Source organism: Grampus griseus (assembly GCF_964374135.1).
Source record: "Grampus griseus genome assembly, chromosome: 14".
Taxonomy (NCBI): Eukaryota; Metazoa; Chordata; class Mammalia; order Artiodactyla; family Delphinidae; genus Grampus; species Grampus griseus.
Window position 1 is genome coordinate 6,092,246 of NC_139008.1, and position 24,845 is coordinate 6,117,090.

General features: G+C 44.4%; 1 protein-coding gene across 1 annotated transcript; it reads left to right on the forward strand.

The window, feature by feature from the left end:
- The first annotated feature begins 5,305 nt into the window (after window positions 1-5,305).
- On the forward strand, window positions 5,306-24,382 carry ZKSCAN5 (zinc finger with KRAB and SCAN domains 5). The gene is made up of 7 exons (XM_082669903.1): window positions 5,306-5,649; window positions 5,909-6,428; window positions 9,930-10,068; window positions 14,108-14,190; window positions 14,464-14,599; window positions 18,616-19,224; window positions 22,072-24,382. Exons 2-7 carry the CDS (start codon window positions 6,015-6,017, stop codon window positions 23,196-23,198), a joined length of 2,508 nt encoding a protein of 835 aa, XP_082526029.1. The 5' UTR covers window positions 5,306-5,649; window positions 5,909-6,014; the 3' UTR covers window positions 23,199-24,382.
- Window positions 24,383-24,845: the final 463 nt, after the last annotated feature.

Consider the following 24,845-nt stretch of genomic DNA (forward strand, 5'->3'; position numbering starts at 1 on the left):
AGTCCCGTGACAAAAACCAGCAGGAATAGCCCCAGCAGGAAGTGCGTCCCGACTCCCTGCTGTGTCCACCCCTCCCGGGCATTTCCGGGGCCTCTCTAGGCTCCCCGGAGGAGTGAGGTGCATCTCGGTGGTTCGCTGTCTTCATCCCTCAGAGATACTCTGCACGAGTACATTTTAATGTGGCGTTTATAGTCCTTAAGGTTACCGAACTAAAGGATATTCTCCCTTTAAAAACGAAGGGGCCTCCCGGGCTTCCCTGGTGGCGCAGTGGTTGGGAATCTGCTTGCTAACGCAGGGGACAGGAGTTCGAGGCTTGGGCTCGGGAGAATGCAGAGCAGCGAGAGGCCATCGCAATGAGAGGCTCGTGCACGGCAGTGAAGACGTAGCCCTCACTTACCGCCACTAAAAAGAAAGCCCACGCGCAGCAACGAGGACCCAACGCAGCCAAAAATTAAAAATGAATGTCATTCTTTAAACACACTATCTGTGAATAAAGTTTTGTAAATTTTGTTTTAGGGAAAGTTAAAGTTCCAACTGTACAATAAGTGGTCATTCATCCACTGGGTATTCATTTAATGCAAGAAAGGTTTGTTGAGTATCTTCTACATGCCAGGCATCGTGCTTGACACTACAGACACAAAACTGGGAAGACATAGTCCCCGTCCTCCGTTGTTCAGTCTCCTAAGGGAGACAGACACTTAAACAAATCCTTGCAGGACAGTGTGGTAAATGCAGTACTTTGAGGTGTATGCAGTGTCTATTTGTATAACCAGAGGTGGAAATAATCAACCATGCCTAATGGAGAGGGTACAGTGAAAGACTTCACAGAAGAGATTAAGCTTCACAGAAGAGATAATGCTTAAAGAGTCCATGTAGACTGAGGACATATTTTAATTTAATTTAATTTTAAAAATTATTATTTTAAAATAAATTTATTTATTTTTGGCTGCGTTGGGTCTTCGTTGCTGCATGGGGGCTGCTGTTTGTTGTGCGTGGGATTCTCGTTGCAGCGGCTTCTCTTGTTGCGGAACACGGGCTCTAGGTGCACGGGGTAGTTGCAGCGCACGGGCTCAGGAGTTGTGGCTTGCAGGCTATAGAGCACAGGCTCAGTAGTTGTGGCACATGGGCTTAGCTGCTCCGCGGCATGTGGGATCTTTCTGGGCCTGGGCTCGAACCCGTGTCCCCTGTATTGGCAGGCAGATTCTTAACCACTGTGCCACCAGGCAAGTCCCTTTAATTTTAAAATGGGTTAAATTTATAGGCAATAAATCAATAGTAGATTGTATCATCCCCTCCAACTTTAGATTTCCTATGCCCAGCTTCCTTGCAATGCTTCACAGTATCCAGGTTGCCAAGGATTTTGTCCTATTCTAAGCCCTACTCCCCTGCTCTATCATTTACTCCCTCTTCCTCACTTCATTTTAAGTATCTACATGGACACTGCCACCCCACCTCTTCTTTTCTGTGCCAGTGTTCAGAAAAATAAACCATGCAACTGAAATGAAGGATACTATACATTAGTTTAATATTTACATTAAATCATCTGCATTATTTAACAAATGAAGAATTATCTAAGTTATGTTATGGGTAAATGCATTTAAAATATCATTTATTTCAATAAGTATTGTACAATTAATGTCCTGATTTATGAATGCAAAGTCCCAGGCAGGGTCAGGATTCCATAAGACATATCTGTGGACTAAAGTTTAAATTATAAACTAATGATTTAACCATAGTTTGTGCAAAAGCACAGGCAGTCAACCCCTACTTTAGGCTCTAGCAGGTAAGTGGCTGTATTAGTCTGTTGTGATCTGTTTTGATTGGACATTAACAGGACAAAAAAACAGGAAAAGGCAGATTTTTGGGGATTAATTTTTATGTCCCATCCACTTACACAGAAAAAATTCACTACTCACAAGGCTCATATTCATCATTTTACAAATTTAGAGCAACATGTAATACTTTTTAAATATTTATTTATTTGGCTGCTCTGGGTCTTCGTTGCCACGTGCGGGATCTTCTTTGTGGCCTGCAGGATCTTTAGCTGTGGCCTGCAGGATCTTTTAGTTGCGGCATGTGGGCTCTTAGCTGCAGCATGCATGCAGGATCTAGTTCCCTGATCAGGCATCAAACCCAGGCCCCCTGCATTGGGAGTGCAGAGTCTTAACCACTGGACCAGCAGGGAAGTCCCAACATGTAATAATTTAATGACATAACTTGTCACATGTTTGCATCTGATCTCTCCAGGCGGTTTGAAAGTCCCTGGGGGCAGAAACTTTGCACAAGTCTACTTTTTCATCTGTGTGGGAATGCTATCACAGTCTGGCAGGAAGTCAAAAGCTCTTTTCCCAGTATTGCAGGACAAGGCTTTGAGTAGGGTTGGGTGGCCAAGGATGGCAAGGGAATTGGACAGAATGCAAATTCACAAATAAGAGAACCATTTATAGTATAGGCAAATCTAGCTCCAGACAATATCCACCTATATAACTAGTAACGGAATACAGAAGAGAATATCACGTTCTATGAAGGCAGTTTAAGGATTTTTCATCTCCTCCCAGTGAGAGGAGATGTAGGTCTCCTTACTAGCTGATTACCAGTCCGGGCTCCACTAGTTCCTGCTTCTGGGTTGTGTGACTGTGGACCCTGATCATGATATAGTGATTTGCTTAGCTCTTATCTCCCTTTCTCCTGTAATGTAACTTTTGCCTTCATCTGCAGAATATCAAGTGCTTTCATCTGCTCTCACTGATATCATTGAATGACATATTTCTCTGTTCCCAATGCCTTTTCTGATGCTTTGTTCAAAAAAGTTAATTGAAGAATGCTAGCTGCCTCATCTTTTAAAAATAATTAAGTGAGGGGAGAAAGTGAGAAAAGGAAAACAGGTCAGGAATAAATAAGATGGAGCCAGGGATAAGATGGGATTAGAAATTGCCCACTGTAAACTGCTGTTTACTGGCAAAAGGTAGCCCACAGTTTGGCTTTGAGAAACCTCAGCAGCCAAAGCAAGAAGAAAACAAGATCAGTTACGTGATTTACAGTGTATCTCGGGTAAAAGCGAACTACTATAGTGGCTTAGGAGAAATCCACCTATTCTTGGTACCAAGAAGGAAGAGAAATTTATACTCATAAGAGTAAAGCTTGGGCTTCCCTGGTGGCGAAGTGGTTAAGAATTCGCCTGCCAATGAAGGGGACACAGGTTTGAGCCCTGGTCCCGGAAGATCCCACATGCCACGGAGCAACTAAGCCTGTGCGCCACAACTACTGAGCCTGCGCTCTAGAGCCCTTTCTCCACAACAAGAGAAGCCACCTCAATGAGAAGCCCGCGCACCGCAACAAAGAGCAGCCCCCGCTCGCCACAGCTAGAGAAAGCGCGCACACAGCAAAGAAGACCCAACGCAGCCAAAATAAAAAAATAAATAAAATAAAAAAAAAATAAGAGCAAAGCTTAACTTATTAGCATACTTAATTTGCAAGACAAGCCAGGTTACAGTGACCTGGGTATTTTCTGCTTATGCCTCTGAAAATCATAAGCAAAACTTAAATTGTTACCCCAAATCGATAAGAAGTAACCGCTAACCAATTCCCTTTCATTTAAGAAAATTCTAATATTGTAACCAATCTCTGTGAAGAATAAACAGTCACTGCCTCCACACTATATAAGATACTTTAAAACAATATACTTCTGAGCCTCATTCCTTGTTTTGGTTTGAATGCTCCCAGTTTGCTAACTGTCTTTTTGGTGTGTGCACAATAAACTTTTACTAATTACCACTTCAGTGATTCATTGGTTTTACTTTTTTTTTTGTCTGAACTTTTGACGATTCTAAATGTAAAAAGGGAAATACAGATACTACATTGCACCAAACATACCGCAGTGTCAATTTAAGCGTCTCCAGGTCTCTCTGGAGATAGTAGGGGATTTTCTGCATTTCTTCATTCCCATAAGGTAGACCACGGCACGAGCAAGGCATTCTTAAAACTCCATCCCTGATTTGAGTGAAAATTCACAACATACGCTAAAAAAATAACGCCTGGAGTATCCAAGGATATATGCCACTCAGAGTGGAGTCGGTGAGCCTCATTCATCTTCATCACTTGTAAGACAGTGACTCTTGTGCCTGTCGAAGAGCTTTGCAAACGGATACAAAAACGAGACTATTAAAGATGGGATCCCGAGAGGGTAAGTTGCTTATCTCTAGTGAAAATCTGTGCTTCGCGGCTCCTCTTGCTGCAACCTGTTGGCTTCGGAGTTACTATGAACCTCAAACCCCAGCACCCGGCCCTTCTACCCAATAAATACAGACGTCGCCGTTAAAAAAAAAAAAAAGGATGGGATCCCCTTGGCTAGAGAGGCCCTGAATAGACAGCTCCTCTCACTTTGCAAGGATGCAGAGCTCCAGCCCCTACTCTCCCCAGCCCGGAGGGGGGACTCTCTCCCGACGCGCTCAGCCTTCCACTCGGGTCGCCGAGGAAACGCCTCCCTGCTCTCCCGCATTCTGATAGGCCCGCAAGACTGAGGCTGCGAAAAGAGTCACGGCCCTATTGGCTGGAGGGCGCGGCCCGCGCGAGGCTTCCTGGGAGATGTAGTCCCTGGAGCCGCTGGGGACTCAGGGGTCTGACCTCAGAGGTTTCGGCCGCCTGAGCTGACGACGGTTGTAAAGCGGTGGGTGTGTCTGGAGACGGGGTGAGGGGAGTGGCGAGGATTCAGGTGAAGAAACCGAAGAGTCCATTAAAGAGAAGTGAGGGTTGCGGGCTCGCAGAAAGGTACGGACGTACTTCGAACTGGGGCGCAGAGCGTTGGGGGTGAGGGAGCGCAAGTTCCACGGCCAATCAGACACTAGCAACTGTTGTCTTAGCAAGCGCTCCGGACACCTAAGACCCCGCCCCCTGCCCCCACTCTAAGAAAAGGGACGGGCTCGGGCTGTTTAAATGGCTGTGGGGTTGGGTGGCGAAGAGGGTGGCTGGGTTTTCTCCCCGGCTCTAGCGTTGTTGTACTTGCGGCTCGGTGGGCGGGGAATGGCCGCGTTACTGGAGGTTGGACTGGGATCCCGGGCCGGCGCCTCATCTCCCCGCCGGTTGGCCCACAGCTCCTCTGGGGCGGGGCCTGGGGCGGGCACTTTCCTCCCGCGGTGAGGCGGGGACCTCCGGGATTCCTAGAGAGGACTCGGAAGTGCTCTCGGGGGTGGGATTTATGGCTCTACCCGCCGGTCAGGGAAAGCTTGGACTTGCTTACTTCCGGCGAAGAAGTGTTGCGAAGTGTCGGCTTCGGCTTTCTCTCTGTTTGTAAGAAGAAACCCGTCTTCCCAGCCTTGGCTGCGGGAGTTTGGTCTTCCAGGGGAGCTCCCCGGGACTGTGGCCTTGAGGAAAGGGAATGACCTTTGTGTACAGACGAGGGTCCTGTCCCTAACCTTGACCGGGCCGGTTTCCGTGGATCGGGGTCAGGAGCGATTGTGGGCAATCCAGGTGCAAAATCTGTACTTAAAACCTTGGCTCTCTTCGGGACCCATGAAGTTTCCCGTTGGTCTGTCAAGCTATTAGGGATTGAGGGACAGGACCAATTTTGACCATTGTAATGTTTTTGACCTCTGTTCTGACTTAAGTTTGGCTTGTGGTAGAGAGAAGGAGCGGCTGCGTCTGGACTAGTTAGTAAGTCTTGTCTTGTTATTTACATAAAATTCAATGTTCTTCACCACAAAAATTGTATTTCATGAGGCCGTATGTCAGAGTTTTATTGCTCTCCTTTACACTTTTTAAATGTTGGAAATATTCTCCGTTGGTCATTATTTTGTGGGTGGAGTGATGGCTGTCTTGTAATTTTTAAGGAAATTACTCTGTTGGGTGATCATCTTTAGGATAGATGACCTCTTTGTCATCTCTTTGCTAATAACGATTTCCAATATATCAGTAGGTTGCACGCTAAGGAAAGTGTCCTTCAGAAGATCTCAAAGAGCAGAAAACAAGTTTGGTCCGTGTAACCCAGCTTACCTGGAGAGAGATCCCTTTGAGTTGGAATGATAATGACAGGATCTGGGGAAGTTATAGACTTAGACCCTCCCGCGGAGACTTCACCAGAGCAAGAAGACCTTCTGATAGTGAAGGTGGAAGAAGAAGATTGCACCTGGATGAGGGAGTACAATCCGCCCGTGTTTGAGACTTTCTACCAGCGCTTCAAGCACTTCCAGTACCATGAAGCGTCAGGCCCCCGGGAGGCCCTTAGCCAGCTCCGGGTGCTCTGCTGTGAGTGGCTGCGGCCCGAGCTGCACACCAAGGAGCAGATCCTGGAGCTGCTGGTGCTGGAGCAGTTCCTGAGCATCCTGCCTGAAGAGTTCCAGACCTGGGTGAGAGAACATCACCCGGAAAACGGAGAAGAGGCTGTGGCCGTGGTAGAAAATATAGAAAGAGAACTAGAGGAACGCAGACAACAGGTGAGTGAAGGAGGAGACCTTCGGGCAATGAGGAAGGAGAGGAAGAGAGTTGAGGAGCTGCTGAGCAGGGGTGAGATCCTGAGCGCCCTGGTGCTTCATTCATATTCTTTTGTTCTCCTGGGATTAGGTGCACTGTGGAGATATCCTGCCACTCCAGCAAAGAGAAGCAGTATGCAGTTTGTTAATCTGGAGAAGACAGTCTGCGATTTTATTTCTACTTTAAATTACTGTATTGATTTTTTGAGTGGTGACATAATACAAAGTTCAAAATGTACATAAGGTTATAATGAGAAGTAAGTGTCCCTCCCACCCCTAATTCCCCAGCCGCCAGAGTTCTCCTCACCAGAGGCAACCATTGTCCCATGATACCTGTCTATCCTTACAGAGATACACTGTATTCTGTGTATATTAGAGTATATGTGTATGACTTGTTTTTTAAAAAACACAAATGTTTTCACATCATTGTGCACTTCTGCCTCTTGCTTTTTTTCTTATAGTATATCCTGGCTTGTTCTATGTTAGTGCAAAGAGAGCTGCCTCACTCTTTGAAACTGCATTGTGTTCCATTGTATGGATGTACCATAATTTAACTCCTGTTGAAGGCCATTTACAGTGTTCCTTTAGATTGTTTCTGAATCTTTACTGCAACAGACTTTGCTGCAATAAATATTCTTTATATACATCATTAGTTGTAGAATCAAAGCTCAGAAGTCAAATTGTTGGCTCAGAGCCCGTACGCATTGCATTTGTAGTTTGGACAGCTGTTGACAGATTGCTGTCTGCAGAGGTTATACCAGCTTATATTCCCAACAGCCATGTATGAGAGAAATTTTTTGCTTGCAGCCTGATAACACGATGTTATCCAACTTTTTGATTACTGTCAATCTGAAAGATGCAATATTTCTGTGCAATTTTAATATGCATTTTTTCTTATGAGTGAGTTTGATCACTGTACATATTTTAGAAGGCTGTGCATATACCCTTTTCTGTGACCTATCTGTTTATATTAACCTGTTAGAAAAAGTAAGCACTGTGTCTGCCATCTGAGTTGCAAGAGTTATTTTCCCGCTTTGTTGTTTGTCTTTGCTTGTGGAGATTTTTGCTTTGCCGGGTTTTTTTATTTTTATGCAGTCAGTTTAAATCTTTTAATTTATGCTTTCTGGGAATTGTGCCATAATTAGAAAGGCCCTCTCCACTAGAGTATTATAAGAAACTTATCGTTTCTTCCCCACGTTTTTGTTATGGATGTTGTTGTTTTTGTTTTACCCTTTGAAATGATAGCTCCATCTGGAATTCATTTTGGTGTAGGGTGTTTGGTGTGGTTATAGCTTAATTTTTTTTCCAGATGTCTGTCCAGTTGCCCCAGCAACTTGTACAGCAATCCCTTTTTTTTTCCTTCTCTGATTAAAATGCCATCTTGATTACATACCAGATTTTTACATGTATTTGAGTCCATTTCTGGTCTTTTTACTCTATTTTATTGATCTTACTGTCTGTTTACATATCAGTATTTCAATTATCTGAGTTATGTAAAGTGTTTTGGTCAATAGGTCTGCCCTCCCCCTTCCAAATTTTTTTTTCAATATATTTTTTTTTCCATATGAACTTTAGAATTATTTAGCTTCTACCACTCCAAAAATCCTGTCGGTATTTTTTGCTGGGATTGCATGAAATCGAATGTTAATTTAGGGAGGTTCCGTATCTTTACATTGTTACGTCTTCTCGTCCTTTCTTACTCATTTATCACCTGACTCTGTCTACCTCCCTCTTGTTGCTAGGCTCACATTTCTGAAACTTTAATTTTTTTTTTTTTTTTATAGCAAAGAAACAAAAGTCATGGGATCCTAGGTGTACAAGACTTTGAAGCTAGTTAGAGAATTTCCCTCATTCTTCAGAGCCATTGCCCTTCAGTGTAAGGTACCAGTCTCATTATTCTTCCCCTCTGGGTCAGGGGTACTTCAATACTCCAGAACATCCTCAGGCTCTTCAGCTGGGTTAGCTCACTCCATGAGGCAAGAGGACAGCAGAGGGAGTTGCTGGGGACCCGCCGCCAGACCCTGCAGCTGAGCTGAATAATTGTCTTGCAGACCGGAGTGTTTGAACCTTCCTATTGCTTCTGTCAGGACAAGAAGTAAAGGTTCCTGGTGCCATCTGGTTATTCCTTTTTTAAACCTTTTTGGGACATTAGCGGACAAATCTTTCCCTACTTTTTTATGGTAATAAATATTCAAAATCATAGTTTAAAACAGAAAGCATTTTTAAATGGATGACTTACAGCAGATATTACACATTGACCCCTGTCATTGGGATATGCACCCCATCTGTGGAAGGAGCACAGAGATCATTTCTTGATGGTAGGTCAGGGATCTGAGGCCCAGCGAGGGGGGTTTTCCTGAGGGCCTGCACAGCTCACTGTGTTTGCCTTTCTCTCTGCCTGCCCTCTGTATCCCTGGCATTGTTTCTCACCTTTATCTCCAGGTAGTTCTTGTCTCTAGCAAGCCTTTTCCCAGGCTTTATCCTCTACCCCTCCTCCTTGGTTTCTCTGTCCTACTCTCAGGGGTCCTCAAGGGCTGCTTTGCTTCTTCGTTGCCCAGGAGCCCTTTGACGTACTTGGCATCATCTTAACTCTTGTCCTGAGCAGGTCCACAAGGACACACACACTTCCGTGTTGAGTCATATTTGCCACAACTGTGCTGCCTCTGCCTCTTAATGTAATACTCCTGTGCCACGTTTTGCCACTACTGGGAGAGTTAAAACTGAAAGTGCTTTGAAACATAAGGGACGGTGGCGGGGTTGGGGAGGGGAGGGCAATTCTATCTCAAAGCTGGATCTTATTACCTGCTAGGATGGCACTGAGCTAGTACCTTCCAGAAGAGGCAGATGTTAGAGACTGGTTGTGTACCCTAGGGTTGTGCAAGAACAAAGGGCAGAAAGACGGAGACACACCGCTCTTGTGGCTGGTCTGTCGTACTTGAACCTGGTCGTCTGGGGCTTTGAGGGTGACTTCCTGTGTCCTGTGTTGACTTTTCCAAGCTCGTTTCTCACTCTCTCCCCCCTTCACTAAACTTGGCCCACACTGGCTTTCTGCCTGAGCGTCTTTGCTTATGTCATTCTGTCTGCCTGGGACACTCCTGACTTTTCCCTCGGCTGGCTTCTTTCCTCTTCCACGTATTGACTTCAGTGACAGTTCCTCAGAAGAGCCTTCCTTGGCCACCCAGTCTGAAGTAGGTCTCATCTGTCTTGCCTCATGGCACCACTTTCTTCTCCTTTTGCACATATAACACAGTTTGTAACTGTGTATTCATTGGTGTGTCGACATGTCTAATGGAAGTCGTCTTCAACTATAACGTGTTTATGCAGCAGTTGGGTAATTAGTCCTGGCTCGTTGTAGATGCACGTGAAATACTTGGCCAAGGAGTGAATGAAAGAGTAACGTGACCCTGCTGGGCTCCTTCGTAGCCTTTCCTGTAACGTGCTGATTGGTGTGATTGTGGTTGTCAGGTCGTGGCGTGTGCTGAAGTGCTTCCTCCGAAGGTCGTGCCGCCTGGAGCCGGGCCCGAGTCCTTCAGTCACCAACTCCTGCCCGTGGACCCGCAGCCTGAGCACGAGCCGCAGAGGCCTCATCTTCGGGAGGAAAACGGTGAGGATCTGGGCTTCAGTGGAATGGATGTGGACTCCCTGGCCGTGTGGGTAAGCGGTATCTGTAGAGAGACCTGGGGCTGGGCAGCCTCTCCGCAGTCAGTGGATCTGGAGGTTGGGAAAGGGTGGGGGCCTGGAATTGGGTCCCTGGTCAGCTCGCAGGCTGGCTAGGAGTCGTACCAATAACCAGTGTCCTTCGAGAGCTATGCTGCAGATGACGACAGCTCTGAGTACAGGTACTGTTAAAAGATGTACAGAAGTCTTTTACAAAAGTATTATCATGGTTTTGCAACAGTTTTCCAGCTCTACCTCATTCATTTTGTTGTCCTAAGGCTCAGGTAGACAGACAAAGCTCTCCAGTTCCTCACTGCACTTCGCGCTGTTCAGCCATTCATGTGAAATCTGATTTTAAGCCATGCTTCACGAGGACCTGTAGAGCATGTGTTCCCTCTTTCTCTCCTTCCCTCCCTCTTGCCCTCACTGTTATTAACCTGTATGAGATACATCAAGGAAGAAAAGTGGGCAGCTGAGTATCTCATTTATGATGATATATGTCCACAAGTCTAATATCACTAATCAGAAACTCTTGCTATCAGATATATTTTAGAACTTAGAATGTTTCAGATTGAGTAAGAGGATCTGATTTACACACAGTGCACTGCCATCAGGATTTGAAGTGTGACCCCATAATCACACATTAATTTAGTATTTCGGCAGTGAAATGTATGCCTAGTTACAGTAAGTGGATTAAATAAAAACTTCAAATAGCTTCATATCAGTTCTGGTCAGGTTTTGCTGTCAAATTAGTTCAATGGCCAAGTTAATGAAAAACAAAAAAACTTTTGGTATTTAAAGCTTTGGGATTTCGGAGTGTGGAGAAGGAATTGTGAACTCGAATTTCCTGTTTGGCCCCAGCCTTTCTTCCGGGCTCCTCATAGTGGTTGGCCTTGAAGTCTCACTGCTCTAAGCATTTCCAGCTTTCCTTTCACTGTGGTAACAGTAACTATTACTTATGTGGTGTTTACTATGTGTCAGGAGCTGTTCTAAACTGCTTTACGTGTATGAACTCATTTAACCCTCAGTGTAGTACCAGGAAAAACAGTCTTCACCATTTAACATCTGGGGCCAATGGGTCCTTTCTATTTTTTTTTTTAATATTTTTAAGTCATTTTATGAATACTTACAGAAGAATCAAAAGATAATGAAAAATCTTAAAGGAACTTTAGTAAGAATTAAACCTCTTTGTATCAAGTATGTTTTGATAATATAAAAATCATAAAAAAAAGAGAGAATACTGTCACTCAATACCACCCCTTTAGCAAAATGAATATGTCCTTTTAGCAAGATGGGATGGTCCAGAATCTTGTTGCAAAATATTACGTGATGAAGTCCTTCCTGTTGAATGATCGGTTAAGGTGTCATAGCTCCTTTTTGGAATTAGAAATGTAGTGTTTATCATTGTTTCTTGAGTGTGGGAAGATTCGTCTAGGATATTGTCATTGGCAGACTCTTGTCAGTTTTCTCCTATGCCTTCAGTTTCATACTGTCTTTAGCACACCGCTCTCTGTGTCATCTTCTCATTCACCTACGAGTAGTGAAATGTCTTCCACGGCACATTTTCTTCTCTTTGTCGATACGGGTGGGTGGAAAGTGAGAAATTCTGAATTCTCGACTGTGGTCAATGAAAGCTAAAAACAGGTGTCAACAGCCTTAAACCTTCTCGAAGATGATGCAGAACTCTGGGGAATGTACTTAATACTTTGAGAACAGTGAAGAACAATGGTTTATTTCACTATTGCCTGATCCTGAATATTTCTTTTATTCTCCCATTTTCTTATAATTTTAGTCTTTTCGTGGTAACATTAAGACTCATTAATGAATAATTAGTAAAAATGAAATAATTCCTAGGATGATGAACTAGAAGAGTGCTTCATGGTACAGGAGATAGAAGATCATTCAGATCCCAAAATGTATCCTAGATTTGTAAAAAGGTCCAATGGATCCGTATGGAAATTACAAAATAAGAGTTTTCTTTTATTTTTTAATAATACTAACATTTTCTTTTTGTTCTTCAGAAGACCTCTAAAAGAATAAAAGTCATGTCATTCTAGTCTTTAAAAATAGTTGAAACTGTCCAAAAAAAGAGAACCCCCATACCCAGAATTGTACCTAGTAGACCTAGCTGGCATTCCAAGGGTTAATGCCCACAGTAACCCCATGGACTAGGTATTATTGTTATTCTCATATTAGAAATTAAGAAGCTGAGGCCCTCAGAGGTTAAATAATTTGTTCAAAGTCCCAAAGCTATTACACGGCAGAGCTGGGATGTTACCCCAGGCAGTCTGGCTGTAAGTCTGCACGTTTACCCCATGCTGAGCTGCGCTGCCTGCTTTACCTCCAGGCTCTCCCAGCGCAGAACCGTGTCCCCTTCTGATCACTGTCATCTTCCTTCACACGCAGAGTCTCGTCTTTGCTCCCTCAGTGGTGCTTCTCTTCTCTGCCCTGTTAGCCAGACCCTGGCCACGTTCCTTATTCCAACAAAAGGGTTGGTTTGGGTTGGTTTGTTTTACACCCTGGAAGATGCTGCATCCTTCGTGCCTCTGCTGGCACCGAGAGCTGGCTTTCCATCTCTGGGACTCATTTGATCTTGAGAGGGCCGAAGTTGTTTACTTAAAAGTTAGAAACAACAGGTTTCACAGGAACTTCAAAAAAAATAAGTGGGATTATTTAGAATGTAATTATTCTCATTATTCCAATTATGACTGGAACATAATTACTGTTTGTGTATAGACTATGTTCATCCCTCTCTTTCACGTCTTACTTTGACTGTAACCACACTCCTGGGTTCAGAGCCCGTGTCTGTTTTCGGCTTTCATTTCTAACCACGATCTCCTCTATTGTGGGTCTTTGCTCCTTACTTCCCAGTCCTTGGACACAAGCAAGCTACATATGCACATACATCTCTGGGACCGGGGACACCATAGAAAGGTCTAAATCGTCGTGTTAAAGGTTGATACCAGGTGGGTCTCCAAGTCAGGGTGCATGTAGACAGATCCGGATGCACCATGAATCTTGGACAGAGGAGAGCAGAGGTGAGAGCAGAGGGTCAAATGTTCACTAGCATCTAGAGACCAGACCCTCCGGGCCTTGCACATGTGATTCACTCTACCCAGAAAGCACCCTCATCCCGCCTCATCCCACCCCACCCCTGCTTCCAGAGTCACTTCCTGTGGAAGGGCTTTCCGGGTGCTCCCACCTCCTGCTCTCCACTCTGTAGATGCCCCTGCCTCTGTGTTCCTGCAGGAACTTGGGTGAACTTTGAGGATAATACTCTTTACCCTGTGCCAGGAGTAAAGCTTCCATGTCTGCCTTCCCCATCAGACGGTGAGGTTTTGGAAGGCAGGAATTGTTTTCTCTGCCTATTCTTAGAACACACAGAGTAGACTTAATACAAGCTAGTTGGCTGACTATAAACCAACCGCAGTCATTTTTTGAAGGGAGAGAACGTGAACTAAGGCCTTGCTGATCAAAGTGAGGTCCGAAGTGCTGCAGCACCACCAGCATCACCTTCGAGCTTGTTAGAAATGCAGAACATGGGGGCTGCCCTGGAACACCTGAGGCAGAGTCTGCCCTGTACCAAGACCCCCGGGGGATTTGTTTGCACATTAGAGCTTGGGAAGCCCTGGCTCTAGGCAGCGCTTCAGCTTCACGGAAGAGTGGGCCTTTGGAGGTTCTTTGAGGTGACTAGGTTTGACCTGGGCAGAGCAGAGAGCATCCTTTATAGGGGAATGGTACCATCCCCAGTCGGCAGCAGGATTCGCCTGACCAACACAGGGAGTCTAGTTTTTCTCAGGGAAAGGGTGAGTATAGGGTAGGTGTGGGGGGCCCAGAATGTAGAGTGTCTTGAAGGCTGAGCAGAAGAATTTGGTCTTGATGCCACAGGGCGCCATTGTGGATTCTTGAGCAAAAAGCGGAACATGATGGCAATTGGAACTGGGTAGAGGGATTCTCACTGACACCTCTTTTTCTCCCCCCCTCAGCCCTTCCTGCTCTCCAAGTTCCCTCCCTTCCCCTGAAGGACAGCCAGGAGCTGACAGCCTCACTTCTCTCAGCTGGGCCCCAGGTGAGCCGGTGTCCCTGTGCCCACATTGAGGACCCACGTCTGATTTTGGACAAGTAGCTGCCTTAAGCCTGAGTCTTTATCAGGGTTCTGTCTCTTTAACCAGAGACCGGGCCCATCTTGGGTTTGTGCTTTTCTGTCTTTTTCTGTTCTGCTCCCCCATCCTCTGTGAAGCACAGTCCCTCCCCTTTTTCTTTCCTTAAGGCTCCCAGTTCCTCCCCTCGCTCCAAATTTGAACCTAGGGAATGGGAATTTAGTGGAGATCTCGTGTTTCAGAAGTTGGTGAAAATTGAAGATGTGGCTGACGTGGCTGTATCCTTCATCCTGGAGGAATGGGGACATTTGGACCAGTCCCAGAAGTCCCTCTATAGGGATGACAGGAAGGAGAATTATGGGAGTATTACTTCCATGGGTAAGAATGATTTTGTCTGCATGGATTAGGACATCTTCATTTTGTTATTAAGAATATTTATAGCACATCCTGTAAAGGCATGTATGTTTTAATCACTGTGACTTTGCGTATTTTTTTTTGTCTGTGAAAGAGTATATCACCCTTCTCTCTTTTTTTCTTTTTTTCTTTCTTTTTTTCTTATTCCGCTTATTCTGATTATCTCCATCATAATAAGAGTAAGATTGAGGACTGATAATGCTTTGGGGATAGTATTTGCAATCCAGCAAATGTTATATTTAGCTTAAGACTAACAGGATTGGATCTTAACAGAGTTGTAGTAGTGATTGTACTCTGTTCCTTGACAAACTGAATCATTGTTAACTGAATAATTCTCATTTGTGAAAGCATCTCAGACTTTGCTGAATAACCGTTCATTGAAGTAGTTATTACAGTGTCTCAATAGCATTCATTCTTTTCCTTTCCTCTCACGCATGGGTGGCAACTTGTTCACTCTATTACCATTCTCACATCACCGGTACTTGTTTTATGATGTTTGCCTTGGCATCTGCATTTTACATGTCTTATCCCTTCTTGAATTTTGCACCCCAGATAAGATTTTGAACCTATTTCTAAGTTATGATCTTGGAAACTAATATTTGATTGTGCTGCCTGGAGCAATTGTGAAAAATCTCAGCACTGTGGCAGACATTTTGAAGCTTATGAATTTTATCTTCTTTTGAGTGAATTCTTTTGGAAGAATCACTGTCAAGCACACTATCAAGCACACTATCGATCACTATCAAGTAGACTTTAGATGGAATACATATACTCTAATGCCAGATTTCTTTTGAAAAACATTATCTCAGTTTGTATCGTTAAGGGTTTAGTTCACTCACAGGCTTTTATTTAAAAAGTAAAATTGACTTCTCTCTCAAATTTTCCATTTCCTTTATTACTGTTGGTATATATTTGTGTTTTCTTAGGTTTATTTGCATATGCCCTCTGCTTGTTTATCTATTGGGATTTTAGTGGTGGTCTCAAGGAATTATTTATGTAGTATAAATATTATCATATTTAATGCAAATTTTTTTCATTCTCTTTTAAAATTAATTTCAAATACCTTTCTTGTCTGATTTGAGTTGATTAGTATTGTTTTATCTTTTTCAATTACTTTATAGGTATTTAATGGGTTTCAGAGTTGCAGAACTTGGCGCAGTTTTTCTGTACCATTCTCCAAGGGGTTTTGAATTGTTACTTTCTGTTTTTTTGTTTTTTGGCCGCACCGCGCGGCATGCAGAACTTCCCAGCCCAGGGATCAAACCCGCGCCCGCTGCCATGCACGCGCGGAATCTTAACCACTGGACCGCCAGGGAAGTCCTGATTTTTTTTTTTCTCATTATTCATCTTTTTCTTACAATATCTTTACAACTTGAGTAAACTCTTCTACACTAAGAACATGTTCAGTGGTTTCTGCCTCTTCAGCTTCTCTGGGAAGACCACATTTGAGAATTTTCATCCTGTGGGTTCCTAACAGCATCAGAGATGGTCACGATTTTTAAAGTATCCATCAAATTTAGAAGTGAGATTTTTAAAAATTAGTGAATGAATCGTGGAGACAGCCGTTTCAATGGAGTGGCTGGGAAGTTGGAGAACAAGAGACAGTTTCTTGGAAGATTGCACAGGAGAGAATTTGAGAAAGCTATTGTAGATAAACTTTCAAGAACATTGTCTGTGAAGGCGAAGCAAAAGAGGGCTGGTCACCGACAGCGTACCTGGTGTAGATGGATGGGTGGGTTTTGTATGTTGTCTTTGTTAACGGGAGAAGTTTTAAGCACACTGAAATGTCACTGGGCGAGGGCTGGTGGGGAGTGAGTATGAAATGCTAGAGTGAGGAAGAGCAGATAATTGGTGCAGGGAGGTCCCTGGAAAACAGAATGGCCTGGTGAGGCCCCTTCGGAGGAAAGCTTGACCTCGGTGAGGGGGAGGGTCAGCTCTTCCGCTGTGAGGCAAGGGGAGGACGGGAGAATCAGGCTGCCAGCACGCTGACACTTGTGGTTGTAGGATGTCCAAGGAGGTCTTGACTGGATAGTTTAGACTCTCCCTGGAATAGGAGACAGAGTCACCTGTTGCGAGTGACCAGGTGATGGAGTGGGTGGTGGAGCAGAGGTTTGAGTGCAGCGAGGACTTTGGTTCGCACGCACGTGGTAAAAATTATCCGAATAGTTTAAGTGGGTTTAAAGTGAGAAGTGAGTCTCCCGACCCTCAGTCCCTCCGTTTCCCGCACAGAGGCAGCGACAGTTAGTTAAGCTTCCTGATTGCATCTCTAGACACAGTCTGTGTGTAGACAAGTTTGTGCCAGAACACTCCTTTATTTTTAAATACAGTGATCTATCTTGGAGATCACGATGAAGACGTTTTGATGTAGCTGCTGAGAAGAATGAGTGGGAAACTAGCCAGCCTTAGAAATGTAGGATGCCAGTGTGGGGTACCAGTGAGGTTGAAAAGCGTGAATTTGTAAAGCACCGAATCTGCTGATTGGGTGTTTTGGAACCAACTCCCTCCTCACCCCCCCACCCCCAATGCATTACTAAGCAGCCGGGCATAGTGTTGAACAAGGAACACAGCTCTCTGTCAAACATACACATAAATCAGGAGAATCAACAGAAAGCTCCTCATGTACTCAGAGAAGGGGAGGGGAAAGAGGAAAAAAAAAAACCTGTAAGCCAACTGGTATCTCAACCTGTATCATCACCTTCTCTGGAAACGGGCGATTGTGAATAGTCCCAAAGAGATACATGGAGCTCATGTGATTTTTTTCAAATTCACCCCTGGAAAAAGAAAGCCATGAGCTTATTTGCCTTGCTGAACGGGAGAGAGCTCTAATAAGAATAAAATGTGTGGACATAAGTAAATGAGAATAAAAGAAAAAGAAATACTGTGATAGCTGAGATTACTTGCCTAGTTAAATGCAGGAGGAAGAAACATCTAAAAAGTTTGGTTTTGTGATAGAGTTCTTTTGTTTATATGTTTGTTTCCACTCTTAAAATGTCTTTTTAGGAAGAGAATTAAGTAAAAATAGTTAGAAAATAAATTTAAAGTTGCCTTCATGGTACAAGAGTTACAACTTCTTGCTATATCAAAAAAAGGATAGTAATAGTAACTCTCTCAAAGGGTCATTGTAAGGATTAAATGCCATAAAACTGAAAAGCACTGGAAGGCATAGTGCCTGGTCCATAGTACACACTCTGCAAACATTAGTGCTTAATACCATTTTTATGTAATGTTTGAAAACTACTTTTCTTTCTACAAAACAGCCTTACTGGAAAGTTCTCAGTAGGCCATGATCTATCTATCCTTTAAAAAGCATTCCCTATTTTTTGTTAACTACTGAAGGTTTGTCCTTGCAAACTATATTAAATGTCAGAGTTTTGAGTGAAATACATGCTGCTGATCCAGTTACACAGGGAACCGATTGCAGCCTCTTAAATGTCTCTGTTCATCAATGACCACTGAGTGGTGAGCTAGCTCTCGACAGTTGTAGGACTTCTCTGGGTACAGAAAGAACGCCTTTTCCCCTTTAGACTAATTCACACCAAACTGAGATTCTTTGGGGATTGAAAAAGCTAGAAAGATCCTCTTTCTTCTCCAGGCTATGAATAAACAAGAAGAGGAAGGTGAGGACTGGGTTAGCTGCATCACCCAGTATCAGATTTTACTGAGAACAGTTGACATGGCACAGGTGTTCCCAAACAGGTACTGTACGGATGTACTGTACCCAGAGGATGTGATTGTCATTAAATGGAATGACTGCTCTCCCAGTCGCATCCCCTTGAACCATTCTTGCCGGCTTTGTCTTCCCTAACCTGCCTCAGTTTCCTGCTTCAGTGTTCTTCATCCTATCCCTGTATTGTGAAGTCATTTTGCAGATGGCTTTACAAAGTCACGCCTTGCTTGCACGTGTTGGTTTCATGTAATTATCCGCTATTTCTGAATGCGGGGAATAAGCTAACGTTTCCATTTTCCCTCTATTATCTCAGATTACGAGTCCAGGAACGACAATGTGGAACTGATAGTAAAGCAGATTTCTGATGAAGCCGAATCGCCCTGGATGACCTCAGGAAGCCCTGAAAGAAATGTCCCCCCGAGTCAAGAGTTTGGAGGAGTTAGCGACCCTCACAGCGTGGTAGAAAGGTGGCAGGTCAACCCCCCCATGGGGAAATCAAGGCAGACCCCTTCCCAGAAAAGAGACCTCAGTGCCATCACAGACGTGAACCGGAAGCCAAACACCAACGGCGAGAGAGGGCACCGATGTAACGACTGCGGGAAATTTTTCCTTCAGGCCTCCAACTTCATCCAGCACCGGCGAATCCACACGGGAGAGAAACCGTTTAAGTGCGGGGAGTGTGGGAAAAGCTATAACCAGCGCGTGCACCTCACCCAGCACCAGCGTGTGCACACCGGCGAGAAGCCTTACAAGTGCCAGGTGTGCGGGAAGGCCTTCCGTGTCAGCTCACACCTGGTCCAGCATCACAGCGTGCACAGCGGGGAGAGGCCCTACGGCTGCCCCGAGTGCGGGAAGAGCTTCGGGCGCCACTCCCACCTGATCGAGCACCTCAAGCGCCACTTCAGAGAGAAATCCCAAAGATGTAGGTGTGAGCAGTTTGTCTTCGGAGCATAAACGAGGCAGAAATTGCCTTATCAGCTTAGAACTATCGGACAGATGGGTGGTGGTCCTGGCAGCAGTGGCAGGAAGGGACAAAGAGTTACCGTCTATTTTATTATCACGTACTTTATGGGGTTTTTTAAATTCTTATTTTTTTTACTGAAGATAGTTGATTTACAGTGTTGTGTTAATGACAGCTGTGCAGCCGAGATTCAGTTATGCATATATATACTTCTCTTTTTGAGATTCTCTTCCATTATGGTTTATCATAGGGTATTGAATATAATTCTCTGTGCTCTACAGTAGGCCCTTGTTATTTATCCGTTCTTTACATAATAGTTTGCATCTGCTGATCCCAACCTCCCAGTCCTTCCCTCCCCCACCCCCCTCCACCCTGGCAACCACCAGCCTGTTCTCTATGTCTGTATCACCTGTACTTTAATTAATTGTCAGATTAGTTGGCAAAACTCTATGCCCTCCCCACCATCCCCACAACTTCTCTTTCCCCAGAGGTGCTGCTCTCAGCAATCTTACCTGTTTCTTCTGATAATTCCACATTTTAAAATAATACGGCTGTTGCTTGACCCATGAATTTTAGACATTATCTGTTGACTCTCTATTTCGTAAGTGAGGACTTTGGCTCTCTTACATGCTTCTTCCCTCTTCCCCCTTTTCCCAATTTAGTTATTTCACTTACTTTAAAATGCTAAAGTAATAATAGTATGGTTGACCCTTGAAGAGCAGAGGGATTAGGGGTGCTGACCCCCTCGCAGTCCAAAATCCACATGTAACTTTACAGTCAGCCTTCCGTATTGCTGTTTCACATCCTTGGATTCAACCAACTGTGGGTTGTGTAGGACTGTAGTACATATTTATTGAAAAATATCTGCATATGAGCGGACCTTTGCAGTTCAAACCCGTGTTGTTCAAGGGTCAACTGTACCGGAAGTTTGGGGGAAAGAAAGTGGGAGGGGGAAAAAAATCACCCATAATCCCACCATCCTAACTAGTAGAACTGTTATTACTTAGTGTGCCTCCATTTTTTTTATAAGCCTTTTTTATATAGGGCTACTCATAGGGTGCAATCAAATATTAGACACACACATTTTCCAGCGTTGCTTGGCCCTCCTGTTTGTTATTTTTGACAACCCGGCATTGTGTAGAAACATCATGGTCTACTCAACTGTTCCCCAGCTGAAATTCTAATTTTTTTTCTCTTTTGTCCTGATAACTGTGCTTATGCCTTGTTTGCTACTTGGGAATATTTCCTTATAATAGATGCCCAGAAGTGGGACTAGTGGATGAAAGGTCAAGGACATTTTTATGGTTCTTGATACATATGGCCAAATTGCTTTTTAAAACAATTATACCACATATGAGAGTATCAGTTGTACTAAATTTCTTCCAGGACTATCAAACTTTTTTTGTTGTTGTTAGCAAATTGTGTAAGCAGAAGAGAATTCTTTGCTGTATTCATTTTCAGTAATTTAGTTATGAATCAGGCTGAGTAATTTTCCTGCTGGTACTTATTTTTTTATCTGCTCACATGACTTCTGTAAGGATAAGATCACTGTAAACTGTGCTGTGAACTTAAAGGCTTTTATTAATATTCTTCAGAAAACTCGAAGACTGGCCAAAGTGTTTATTTTTAAATTATGCCTTTGGTGTCCCCAAGCCCAGCTACTTGTCATTCACATTAACAGCTGCTGTCACCTATTCCAACATGGAATAGGAGCTTATGAAGCTCATGGTGTCTTTATGGCCTGGGTCGAGCTCAGCTGTCTCCTCAGCCAGTTTGATCCCATTCTCCTTGGTGACTGCCTCTTGGGGGAAATCCATCCAATAGCACTCCGAACCTGGGAAGCAGCTGCTTTAAAATAGGATCTTTTATATCTTCCCTGTAATTGTTCTTCGGCCTAGTTTCCTAGTTAATACTTCCCCCATTTTTTTGATCGAGGGAGGGATACTTTGTGTGCTCATCCAGCTGTATTTATGGAGTGCCTCCAGTGCTAGGTGCTTGGGATTCAGCAGGAAGCAGAACAGACACTGCTCGTGCCCTCGTGGAGCTGACGGTCTGATGGGAGGAGCATTCCCAAAGAAGTGTCGGGTGCCCTGGGAGGGAAAAGGAAGCTGGGGTGTTGGCTAAGGGCATAGAGCAAAGGTTGATGTGTCACGCATCGTATTGACAATATTTTCTACTGGCTCATTTCTCTTTTTTCCTGGCTCCCAGTCGGGTATTCTTCCAACTCTGTATCCTCTTCATACTCCTTTCTTCTAGTTTTCATCAGTTCTCACTGTTCACTTGTGTATCTTCATTTTTTAAATTTATTTTTTATTAAAAAATTGTGTTTTGGCTGCTGCCACGCAGTTTGCAGGATCTTAGTTCCCCGAACAGGGGATTGAACCTGGGCCCACGGCAATGAAGGCACGGAGTCCTAACCACTGGACTGCCAGGGAACTCCCCACTTGTGTATCTTTGTTCTGTCTCATCTGTCTCCCTGACTCCACATTTCCTACCTCCTCTCCCATTTCAGAATTCCCTTCTCTCTTTCCTATGTAATAAAAGTGTCTGGCTTTCCCCTGTGATCGCCTAACCTCAGTCGTTCTCACCACCCTCCCGAGTAAGCTTTCTCTTCATTTTGTTCTTTTCACTGAACAGACACCGAAAGGTTCTTTTCTGTTAACATCAAGCACGTCCATGCACCCTTCACCCCGCCTTTGTTACTCCTATTACCTCGTAGTTTCATTTGATTATCCTCTTTTGCCTGATAGTTTATTTTTCTTCTGTAAAAGAACTGATAACATTTGTGTTTCCTCTTTATCTTTTCAGGCAATGATAAAAGAAGTAAGAATACAAAATTGAATGTTAAGAAGAAAATTTCAGAATTTTCAGAAGCAGACATGGAACCAACAGGAATAATCCCAAGAAATGTTTCTCAGGTTCAAGATTTTGGAGAAGGCCATGAACACCAGGGCAAATTGGATAGAAAGCAGGGAATTCCCATGAAAGAGATACTAGGACAGCCCTCTTCAAAGAGGATGAATTTCAGCGAAGTCACGTATGTCCACAAAAAGTCCTCCACTGGAGAGAGACCGCATAAATGTAACGAATGTGGGAAAAGCTTTATTCAGAGTGCACATCTTATCCAGCATCAGCGAATACACACCGGGGAGAAACCATTTAGGTGTGACGAGTGTGGGAAAAGCTACAATCAGCGTGTACACCTAACTCAGCATCAGCGGGTCCACACTGGGGAGAAGCCCTACACCTGTCCCTTGTGTGGGAAAGCATTTAGAGTGAGGTCCCACCTTGTTCAGCACCAGAGTGTGCACAGTGGGGAGAGGCCCTTTAAGTGTAATGAGTGCGGGAAAGGCTTTGGGAGACGTTCACACCTTGCTGGGCATCTCAGGCTCCACTCGAGAGAGAAATCCCATCAGTGTCATGAATGTGGAGAAATCTTTTTTCAGTATGTTAGCCTCATTGAACACCAGGTGCTCCACATGGGCCAGAAAAATGAACAAAATAGCATCCGCGGGGAAGCGTACAGCTGGAACTTAACGGTGATTGAGGATAAGAAGGTTGAGTTGCAAGAGCAGCCTTATAAGTGTGATGTGTGTGGCAAAGCCTTTCATTACAGTTCAGAGCTCATTCAGCATTACAGAACTCATACCGCAGAGAAAACCTATAAATGGGATATGTGTAGAGAAAGCGTTGGCCAGTGTTCCCACACAAAACAACATCCCAAAAGCTATTCCAACCTGAAAGCCCATCAATGTAACGAATGTGGCAGAGGCTTTGCTCTGAAGGCACATCTTAATCAACATCAGAGGATCCATACTGGTGAGAAACCCTTTCAATGTAAAGAATGCGGAATGAGTTTCAGTTGGAGTTGTAGCCTCTTTAAACATCTGAGAAGTCACGAGAGGACAGATCCCATAAATACCTTAAGTGTCTAGAGGTTTCTATCGTAGAACAGCTCTTACACGATTTTAGAGAAGCCTTCCTGAAGACAAACCCTACTCCTATAACGAATGTAATAACTTCAAGCATCTCCTCCAACTTAACCATCAAACCTATGGATCTGTTGAGATCCTTCAGTTAGAACTTAGGACACTGGAGCATCCACAGCAGATAGATAGCTGCTTTTCCACTGAGAAATGCGTTCGTTTGCATCTTCAAGCTTGAGAGTCTAGACAGGAGAGAACCCAAGGATACAGTGGACGAAGGGAAGCCTTCAGATGGCACTCATTCTTCGTGCGACTCTCAGAACGTTGACAGTGGGAAAAGCCTCACAAATGCAGTAGGAATAAGCTTCATTTGTAGTTTCTGCCTTGTTTGACAGCTTATCTATTCAGGGAAGAGCACAGTGAAAGAAAGAACCCTTCAGCATGATCTTGGTTTGGGTACCTCATCAATGAACCTTTTCTAGATGTGATGCCAGCCACTGGAGTGCTCCAGGCGACATTCTCATCTTGAGTATTAAACCTTTTCAAAAGAAATTGACTTAAGGTATTTCTATTTTGGCAAAATTGAGGTTCAGAGGCTGGATGGTATGTGTTCTCGCTGCCTTATTCAACCTACAACTTCTCCATGAAACACACTCTACCTTTTTGTTTTATCTTGATTCTCCTGGCATCATGGTTAGCTAGTAGAAAAGAGAAGTTAAGTTTGTAAATTCAGGAGAAACTGTGTTGGTCAGTCACAGCCTGGGGAGAGGGGAGCGGGACCTTAGGGGAATAGAGAAGAGAAGACGGGCCAGACTGTGGACTGGTTATTCTGTTACCCACAAGAATGAGGGCAGCTATGTCCATAGAAGGAATTGGACCAAGTTGAATCAAGAATTGTCCAAGCAGTAGATGTACCAACTCCCAGTTGCCCGGGAGATAGATCTCCCCCATAGGATAATGGCATAGAGAAGGAGTTTCAACTTGAGTTGCAGCTGGATTTGAAAGTAAACATTAGTAGATGCAGGGAGGTCCTGGTCTGGTGAGCCCTGCCTGTGGGAAGGTCTGGGTAGGGGTTGTGGGGGAAGGATGATGACATGGAAAAGAGGGTAAACTTGAGCCTGTTTGCTAGAGAGAGGGAGAGGCGCTTCTGGGCGCCACCGAAGTCCTGCTTCTGCTGACTGCCTGGCTTACAAATAAACACCCAATAAATACCTGTTGATTTTGTGTGCTGTACACTGGTACCTGGTCCAGATCCCCTTTACCAGGCTGCCATACCCATCCCCCAGCTGCTTTGAGTTTTGTCTGCCAAGTGCTCACAGCTCATCCTGTTCTCCGGAGACTCTGAGGGAATTGCCCTCAGGTGATCAGAGCTGCCCCATCCAGGAGTTAGCTGTCCTCCCCACCCCCTAGCCAATGACGGATTGATATGGGGGTACAAAGGGCTGATTCACGTGCCTCAAGGTGGGAAATTGGTGCAGTTTATGCTTCAGACGCACCCATTGTGGATCAGGCTGAGGCTAGACTTCATTAGACTATATCCATGCTCCTGTACCATCCCCTCAGCCCCTCCACGCCGTCAACAAATCACATGGCTCTGAATCCTTGTCTCAGGCTCTGCTTTAGGGAATGTGATCTGATGTGTGGCACCATGAGTAG

Excerpts from the sequence above, each read along its gene's own strand:
- ZKSCAN5 (XM_082669903.1), top strand. The coding sequence starts at position 6,015 with ATGATAATGACAGGATCTGGGGAAGTTATAGACTTAGACCCTCCCGCG. Across the intron at positions 6,429-9,929 it reads TAGAGGAACGCAGACAACAG|GTCGTGGCGTGTGCTGAAGT; the intron begins GTGAGTGAAGGA and ends TGTGGTTGTCAG. Across the intron at positions 14,191-14,463 it reads TTCTCTCAGCTGGGCCCCAG|AAGTTGGTGAAAATTGAAGA; the intron begins GTGAGCCGGTGT and ends CTCGTGTTTCAG.